Source organism: Daucus carota, chromosome 2, assembly GCF_001625215.2.
Source record: "Daucus carota subsp. sativus chromosome 2, DH1 v3.0, whole genome shotgun sequence".
Taxonomy (NCBI): domain Eukaryota; kingdom Viridiplantae; phylum Streptophyta; class Magnoliopsida; order Apiales; family Apiaceae; genus Daucus; species Daucus carota.
In genome coordinates, this window is record NC_030382.2 from 4920876 (window position 1) to 4930240 (window position 9365).

Consider the following 9365-nt stretch of genomic DNA (forward strand, 5'->3'; position numbering starts at 1 on the left):
CCATCAGCTTGTCTCGAAGGAGTTCATTCAAATTAGAGCTTCGTTTGACTTTGTTATGAAGCACCCAGAGCTCAGTCACAGTGAATGACTTTAGAAATTCAACTGAGATGCTGAATGTTCCGTTTCTCCTTGTGTATATGATGAGCTCCCATTCATCTAGCAGATTCCTGACTGCAACAGTAATGTACCACAACTCAAGAGAAAGGGCATGCATAAACAAATCCTCATCAGGGTTTACCTCCCTTAGATCATAGATAAGAGACATGAACTTCCTGTCATCGAAGGGTTCCCTCTGAGGTCCAATGAAAATTCTACGAGCAATGTCCCAACTCTTACCAACTTTATGCTTAACATCAAGATACTTCTGCACACAGGCAGCATCATAGATCTTCTGCTTTTCCTTCTTGATTTCCTCCTCAGTTATCAGCCTGTCTTCCAGAAGCTTTTGAAAGTCCCTGAGCTTTCTTTTTCTACCTTCATTCTCGAGCTTAAACTTCCCCACAAGCTCCTCATGTTCCTGATCCACAGCTTCCTCTTCAGTTTGGAACACATAAGCTTCATCAAATGCACCATCTTCATGATTTTGGCAGTAAGTGGCATCAAACACATCATCATCATCCATTTCTTTAGGAAAGGCATCATAATTGTCTCCTTGTTGATGCATGGGTTGCTTGCCTTTGGACTTTTCAGTTTCTCTGCCAGGTGCAGAATCAGAAGTATTGGTGTTTATGTTTCCTTTGTTACTCTGATTGGAGCTGTTTCCTTTGTCTTCTCCTCCCTTGTCTTTATTCTCCCCCTTAGTTGAGGGATCCTCTCCGGAGGTTGGAGCATCAGACTTGGAGTTCCTAAGAAGTTGATCCAGTTTGTTGTCGATTTCATCAAATTTAGACATATAGAGCTACATGATTGGATCTCATCTCGACAGTCAAACAATGGATATCAGCTTTGAGCTCATCCCTGTACGAACTGGATGGCTCCTCCTCTACTTTCTTCTCTAAGGTGACCAGTTGTGCACCTTTCAATCTCTCATTCTCAGCAATCATCCGGGCAAGTTCTGCTTGTAACTTAGCAATTTGTTCCTCAAATAGAGCTGGGTTAGTGTGTGCACTCACCTCACGTACACCCAAAACTGTTTCACTAGCCTCACATGCATGTGTATCGCTCGGTGTTTGCCTTTCATCACTCGATTCACTCATAGCTCCAGCTGTACCTGTGTATACTACCAATGTTCCCTGAAATGGGTTCAAAGGTAGTGGAGGAACAAATTGTCCTTCGGAAGCCAGTGACGGCAAATCTACTTGCAAATTGCCAAGCAGTTCCTGATCATGAAAGAAAGGGTGATCAACAAAGTTTTCTTACATAGTAACTTTATTTTGAAAAACTGTGCTCTCAGAAAGTGTAGTAACCTGTGTATTGGGTTGATTTTTCACTAGCTTGAGTGCTAGAGCAGTGCTAGACTCTGTACAAGATAGCGTGGCTGGACGGTCAACTTCAATGGCTTCATTCTGTTGAGAGAATGAATCCAGAGACTGTATTGCCATATCAGAATCCAAGCCCTTTTGGGAAGGCGAGGATGTGGCTGTAGTTGTCTCCGAGGCTTCTACTCTTTGTTTCTTTTGAGAAGACAGAGCTGCGGGTTGACCCATCAAACTACTCAAACTCCTCTTCCTGGCAACTTTTTTAATAGGTTTTGAAGTAGTGTTGGTTGAAGTGTTTGGAGAAGAGACAGTTTGTCGAAATGAATCATCAGCAGGGTTATGAACCTGTGTGTTGTCAGGTTCATTGCTGGCAGGCTGGCAAAACAAGTCAAAGTTACAACCATAATTAGATATATCAACATTAAAGTTAGATGAGAAATCAGACCTGAGCTACCTGTAAGTCATCTCTGAATGCCTGAAGATCAGGATCGATAGCTGAATCTGATGGCAGTGGTTGTGAGGTTGATTGAATTGGTGGAGAGTATTGTGGTTGAGTGGTAGGTTGTGTGGGTGCAGATGAAGATGGTTGAGCTTCGAAGAAATCAAATGGTAGAGGCTCATCTTCATATGATGGAAATTGTCGTTGGGGGATAGGTGATTGAACTGGTGATGGTTCAGGGGTGTGATGTGGTGATTGTTGTTGTTGAACTTGAGGTTGAGGTGGTTGTTGGAGTTGAAGTTGAAGTTGCTGGTCTTGTTGCTGTTGTTGTTGATGTTGTTGTGGTTGAGCTACCTGAACTTGATAAGGAACAAGTTGAGCATTGAACCTTTCCGACATGAAAGGAGTGACAATGAGTGGAACCTCGTTGTACTTGGTGCCTTTAGCCAGTTTGTTGATCATCTTGAGACTTGTCTGTTTGACATTGAGTCTTTCAGCATTGAAGTAGAAGTTCTTGTCGGCTTCCGTCATCTTATCATTTAATAGCAACATCAGGAATCATGGATAAAAGCATTCAACTTTATCATTTGTTTCCATATTCCGACTTCCAAGTGGTCTCATCTTTCTCAGAATCTCTTTCAGAATAGTTGTACCAAAGTCAATTTGACGATTGAAAGCAATACATACTCCAAATACTTGCAGTATGTTGGATATGTTATGAAAATTCCTCCTGTCAGTGGGAGAGAACACCTTTGCAAGCGTGTCGAAGAAAATCTCCCATTCTGGCTTCAGTTTTCCTTTCGTCATTTTAGACAAGTGAATTTCCCCCTGATATTGAATAGTTTCGAAGAACTGCATCAACTTCGGTTCTTCAGGAGCATCAACAAAGTTGGCATGGGGGAAACCCAAAACACGATTCACATCATCAGCAGAAATTGTGATCGTCCGGCGTCCATTAACATCACCTACCCTTATATCTCCCGTAATCCTGTGATTGTCCAGAAGGGTAGTGTTCAGAGCAGTGGAGTAGAAGTCGTACAATTGTTAAATTTGTAAATCAGCTGAGGCAGTGATAGCAGTACTAGCAAGGCATTGCTCGTTCATAAATTTGACCCAGGGTCTGAACCGGGCAGCAACAGCTTCAGGGTCTTGAAATCCATTGTAGTTTGTCTCCATAATTTTGAATTTTGCAAGCATTTTGTTAATTAAAAGGTGAATTAAGCGAGAATTTTTCAAATAAAATAATAATTATCAAATGTCTCGCAAATTTCACGTAATAATTAATTTAATGATTAATTAATTAATTAATAATTCGAAATATTAAATAATTCCGAATTAAAATTTAATTAATTTTAACGGTTGTAAGATTCAAACTTAATCCAAGCAAGGGGTCCAAATCAGTCCACAAATTTGAAATATCACCAAATATCACCAAATTAATCCCCAAAATTCGAAATGCCCAATAATCACAAAAGAGGGTTTCGAAATCCAACACCAAAAACGTGATTACAACGGCAGAAATCGTTTCAAATCAACTCAAATGCACACAACCAGTTAGATTAAGTCTCGAAATCTGTCAATCTCAGTCGAAATCAGGCGAAATCGTGGCAAAGTCTGGCAAAAATTCGGCAGCGTTTCGGTAGATTTAGGGCTTAAAAACCAAACCAGCAAGTTTTTTAACCACAAAACTTGAAAAACTAACACGAGACCAGCAAGTTTTTCGAACAAAACTTGAAAAAACCGAAAGCTCGAGAGTGTTTTAATGGCAGTTGAGAAGAGAATGGAGAAGGTGAAGTAAGAAATAGGCAAGACAATTGAATAAATTCTCTTATAAGCCTTGAATTCTCGGTAAGACAATCCGAGTGATTGTCTTGCCGAGAAATCAAAAAGTTAGTGGCGAGATACGGTACGACAATTTGCACAATTGTCTTGCCGTGTCCTGAAGCGTACATGAGAAGCTTAAATAAACACGGTAAGATAATGTGTGCAATTGTCTTGCCGTGTACATAATATAAATAAAAGAAAAACGGTAAGACAATAACTAAGATTGTCTTGCCGCATTCAAAATGTACGAAATAAATGAAAATTGTTTAAAAATCTCAGTAAGACAATGATTTAAATTGTCTTGCCGAGTTTTTCAAACAGAAAACTAAGGAAAAATAGTATAAAATTATGATTTTTGATTTATTTTAAAAGATAAAATGTTTTGCGCCTTAAATCAAAAACCGAATATAAAAACAATATTATATAATGCACATATATTTTGTAAAATTCAATTTTAATTAAATATAAATACTTATGAACTTAACTTTAATTCATAAAAGTGAATTAACTTAAATTCAAATATTTATGCTTAATTAATTTTGAAAAATACAAAATAAATACAAATAATTATCTAAATGCTTAGAGAATAATACAGGGGAGTAATCAGGCATTTAGAAAATTACAAGTGAACATATAAACATGCATAATTACACAGATAATTATCAAATAATATACAGACAAACATATAAAATCTAATAAAATACCTATAAATACACAGAAAATCCACAAAATTATATAAAAATATATAAAGCATATTAAAATTATATACGAAGAGAATCATGTCATATTTAACATCCCTAGCTCACAAACCAACTTAGAGAAAGTGGATTCATCAAGTGGTTTAGTGAAGATGTTAGTGATTTGATCAGCCGTGGGCACAAAATGTAACACCACCGTACCATCCATGACATGTTCTCGAATAAAATGATATCTGATATCTATGTGCTTGGTTCTAGAATGTTGAACCGGATTGTTGGAAATGGCTATGGCACCTGTGTTGTCACAAAATATTGGAATTTTGTCGATAGAAATTCCATAATCATTCAATTGGTTTCTGATCCACAGTATTCGAGCACAGCAGCTTCCAGCAGCTATATACTCAGCTTCAGCAGTAGAAGTAGAGACTGAGTGCCGCTTCTTTCTATACCAGGAAACCAATCGACGTCCTAGAAATTGACAGCTTCCAGACGTACTTTTCCTATCAATCCTGCATCCTGCATAATCAGAATCTGTATAGCCGATTAAGTCAAAACCAGTATTCTTAGGGTACCAAATACCTAATCCAGGTGTTCCCTTAAGATATCTAAAGATTCTTTGACGGCTATAAGATGTGATTCTTTAGGATCAGCTTGGAACCTAGCACACAAACATGTTGCAAATATAATATCTGGTCTACTAGCAGTGAGATAGAGTAAAGAGCCAATCATACCCCGATAGCTTGAGATATCAACTTTCTTACCAGATTTATCCTGGTCAAGCTTTGTGGCAGTGGCCATGGGTGTCTTTGCCAGAGAAGAGTCTTCCAGATTGTACTTTCGTTGAAGATCTCTGACATACTTTGACTGGCAAATGAAGATGCCATCTTCCTGTTGGCTTACTTGAAGACCAAGAAAGTAGGATAGCTCACCCATCATACTCATTTCATAATTGCTCTGCATTAACTTAGCAAACCTCTTGCACAAGTTATCGTTAGTAGAACCAAATATAATATCATCAACATATATTTGAACAAATATCATATTATTATCATGCAATTTGTAAAAGAGAGTTTTGTCTATGACACCTCTAGTGAAATTGTTTTCAATTAAAAACTCAGAGAGAGTGTCATACCATGTCCTTGGTGACTGCTTGAGCCCATAGACAGCTTTGAATAAGAAGTAAACAAAATCAGCAAATTCTGGATTTTCAAAGCCAGGGGGCTGTTCCAGATATACTTCCTCTTCTAGCTTTCCATTCAGAAATGCACTCTTCACATCCATTTGATAAACTTTAAAGTTGGAATGTGCAGCAAATACAAGGAATATTCTGATGGCTTCAAGACGAGCAACAGGAGCATAGGTTTCATCATAATCAATTCCTTCTTCTTGAGAATAACCCTTTCCGACTAGTCTGGCTTTGTTTCTTACAACAATGCCATCACCATCTAACTTGTTACGGAAGACCCATCTAGTTCCAATTGTAGACTTTCCTTTTGGCCTTGGAACTAGGGCCCAGACTTCTTGTCTCTCAAATTGATTGAGTTCTTCTTGCATGGCAAGAACCCAATCAGGATCAGCAAGTGCTTCATCTACTTTCTTTGGTTCTAATTGAGATAGAAAACCAGAGAATAGACATTCATTCGTCGTAGCACTTCTAGTCCTTACACCAACATCAGGATCACCAATAATCAGATCAAAGGGATGATCTCTGCTCCAAATCCTTTCCCTTGGAAGTTGTGTCCTTGATGATTCAGCTGTATTATCAGTAAGCTAATGTGTATGACTAGTTGATCCACCAGCTCCCCCTGAGTTGTTGCCAGGTTGACTTGATGATCCACCACTAGCATCAGTGGAATCTCAAGCATTATTGCCATTTCCTCCACCATTGCCTGGATCATTATCATCATTGTTGTCATTACCTGTTGCAACCTCAGGTGGCACATCATCATCTGAATCAGAATCTGGATAGTTATCAAACTTCAGAGACTCAGATGGATTAGCAGATTGTAGACTTGGGATTTTAGTGTCATCAAATGTAACATTGACACTAACTTTCACTGACAGAGAATCAATTACAAAAACTCTATAAGCATTATTAGTATGACCAACAAAAATTGCTTTAGATTCCTTTGGTTCAAACTTGTTCAAGTTCTCTTCTCCATCTTTGAGAACATAACACTTGGCTCCAAAGACATGAAGATGTTTGACATATGGTTTCTTGTTGTTATACAGCCGAAATGGAGTTTTCATATGATCCTTATTGATCAAAGTTCGATTTTGGGTATACCAGGCAGTAGTCACAGCTTCAGCCCAAAAGTACAGTGGAAGCTTTGCTTCAACAATCACAGTCCTTGCAGCTTCAATCAGTGTACGATTCTTTCTTTCGACGACTCCATTCTGCTGTGGAGTCCTTGGTGCTGAATACTGCCTTCTAATTCCCTTTTCAGAGTAAAAATTGATTGGAGTTTGATTCTTGAATTCCGTGCCATTATCTGACCTTACACCTTTCACTGGCACACCCTTATCTAGTTCAACTAAATTTATATGATCAATCACTGTCAACGGGGTTTCATCCTTAGAAGTAAGGAAGTAAACCCAAGTAAATTTCGAGAAGTCATCCACAATGACCAAGGCATATCTTCCTCCATCAATTGATGCAACATTTACGGGGCCAAACAAATCCATATGCAGTAAATGAAGTGGATCTGTAATGGTATTGATGGTTTTGCCTTTGTGAGATGCTCTCTTCGCTTTTCCTTTCTGACAAGCTTCACAGAGATCATCAGTTGAGAATTCCAGGGAAGGCAAACCTCTCACTAGATCTCTCTTTACTAAAGAGTTTATGGTTTTGAAGTTGATGTTAGGGTTATACCGAAATATTCATTTGAAGTATATAACAATTATTTGAGAATCTTGAATGCATGTTTTCACATTGTCTGTATATTATATATTGTAGACAATCTAGTATCAAATGGGATAGCAGAAGATTAGATTGTCAGACTCCTTATATAATATAATAAGGGTTCACAGTCGAGGTGGTGTTAGACAAACCACTAAAACGGCTGAAGTATTATTTGAAAATAGTTTATCTTGACTATTGAATAATACTTATATACTTTGTGTATATTGAACGGGATCAAAATAGTAGAATAATTGTTTCTTTAATTCTGACAATAAAGAACTAAGATTCTATGATGTTATTAATGCTTAAGTTCTTAATCCAGATATAGTGATTGACACTTGTATTTAATGCACATGCCTTGACTTATAAATTAAGTAATTTATTTTAAATTACGAATGTATGTATTGGGCAATGACATTATATACAGAGTGGGATATTGACTATAAAAGGAAACCGTGTCCGAAAAATATATTCCGGTGATGATGTCCTCTTGAAAGCTCATAAAGATAATTATGCTTTAGTCCTGCAGGCAGATTTGTTCTTGCATAATTATAAGGTTGAGTGGATGATCAAGGATAAAAGATATTAATTAAATTAACTGTCAGAAATTAATTTAATTAATGGACATGCGATATCTTAAACATGGGGAATTTATAAGCAATTAATATGGGAACCGAATTAAATAATTAATTTACGGAATTAGGAAAGGTAGTGCAAATATTAGTTCTTTAGTGGATAGAATTAATATTTAATGACATTGGGCCTGGCCCGAAATGTCATTGGAAGGCCTGACCTAATGGTCCATGATCCCTACTGTAGCCTATATATATTCTCGTTCTCCTAAAGCTGAAAGACACACAAAAACGAATTATCCTAGAGTTTGAGAGAGGTAGACGTTTTTCTCAAGGAGACAGCTAGGGTTTTGGTTTTCGGAGCTTTAAGGAGAGGCACACCTTGGGAGATCGAAGGCCACACTTCGTCCAAGGAGAATCAAGGAATACAGTAGAAGACATGGATTTGAATCGCTTGCGCTGTAGCGATTAAGGTTAATTGTTCGAACTTTTAATTAGTATCATAAAACGCAGGACCAAGGTCCGATTGTTCCTACAATGGTATCAGAGCGAGGTTGCGGTTCTGCGATTTATGATATGTAGTCCATGTCATGATTATATATGCATGTATATAGTGATTCTGTGATGCAGGTCGTTGTCCACTATTATGGCAGTGTCTTAATTATTCTGTTATTTTTGGATTCCACGTGGTTTATCGTGGCTGTTGTAAATCACGAGGGTTGATCGTGATAGTTTAATCTTGTAATTCAATTTGTAATTGTTTTAGATTATGATCTGATGTAATAGAATAGGCTGGTTCGTCTGTACAATTAGTATGTAATTGTTTGATCAACGGGGCTGCAAGAAACAAGGATCTTCCGCTGCTGCGATTAGGGTTTCGGGGGTGCTGCACTGTTTTGGCCGTAACTTTTGCATACGGTGTCCGATTTGGGCGAATGAGCACTTTTCGGAGACGGCAGAACGATATGAAGCTAGCCAAAACCTCTGGAACCCCGGTTGAGGTGATTTCGAAGGTGTTTTTTGGGATTTTTCGAGGCATTCTGAGGCTGTTTAGGCCTCCAATCGGGTTCTCCAAGTTTTCTGGAAGCTGATTTCGAAGCTGATTTTTCCGGGGCCATAATAGTGGATGTGTTTTATTATGATTATTGATTATTGTTATTATGTGTTTCTTGTTTGTGTTGTTATGCTATGTGATACTAACCCTTCGCATGCTAGAATGACATGGGCATAGGGATGTTTTTAATTAATGCTTTAATCATGCTAGTATGCTGCCATGTTATGTGTTCTTTCTGTTGCTATTACCATGATAGTATGCATGTGGACTTCGAAGAAATAACATAGGGCGATGCATCTAGATTAAAATCCTCAAAGTAAATTCTAAGTGGGAGAGGGAGTTAATATGATATTAAATCCCATGGTCTCCATCATTGTTTGTATGTAATTTAACATAAAGACGAATATAAATTATGTATACGTCACCCATCGTGGCATGTAATTTATGGTGTCTAGAAT

At 37.8% G+C, this 9365-nt stretch overlaps 1 protein-coding gene across 1 annotated transcript; it reads right to left on the minus strand.

The window, feature by feature from the left end:
• Window positions 1-884: 884 nt before the first annotated feature.
• On the minus strand, window positions 885-2388 carry LOC135150320 (uncharacterized). Its single transcript, XM_064086583.1, has 4 exons — window positions 1864-2388; window positions 1407-1793; window positions 1211-1319; window positions 885-1090 (listed from the first exon to the last, which is right to left on the minus strand). Exons 1-4 carry the CDS (start codon window positions 2386-2388, stop codon window positions 885-887), a joined length of 1227 nt encoding a protein of 408 aa, XP_063942653.1.
• Window positions 2389-9365: the final 6977 nt, after the last annotated feature.

Bases quoted from the DNA above. Each gene is read 5' to 3' on its own strand.
- LOC135150320 (XM_064086583.1), bottom strand. From the start codon at position 2,388: ATGACGGAAGCCGACAAGAACTTCTACTTCAATGCTGAAAGACTCAAT. The intron at 1,794-1,863 runs GTCTGATTTCTC...TTGTTTTGCCAG, and splicing joins ATGACTTACAGGTAGCTCAG to CCTGCCAGCAATGAACCTGA. The intron at 1,320-1,406 runs GTTACTACACTT...TTTCATGATCAG, and splicing joins AAAATCAACCCAATACACAG to GAACTGCTTGGCAATTTGCA.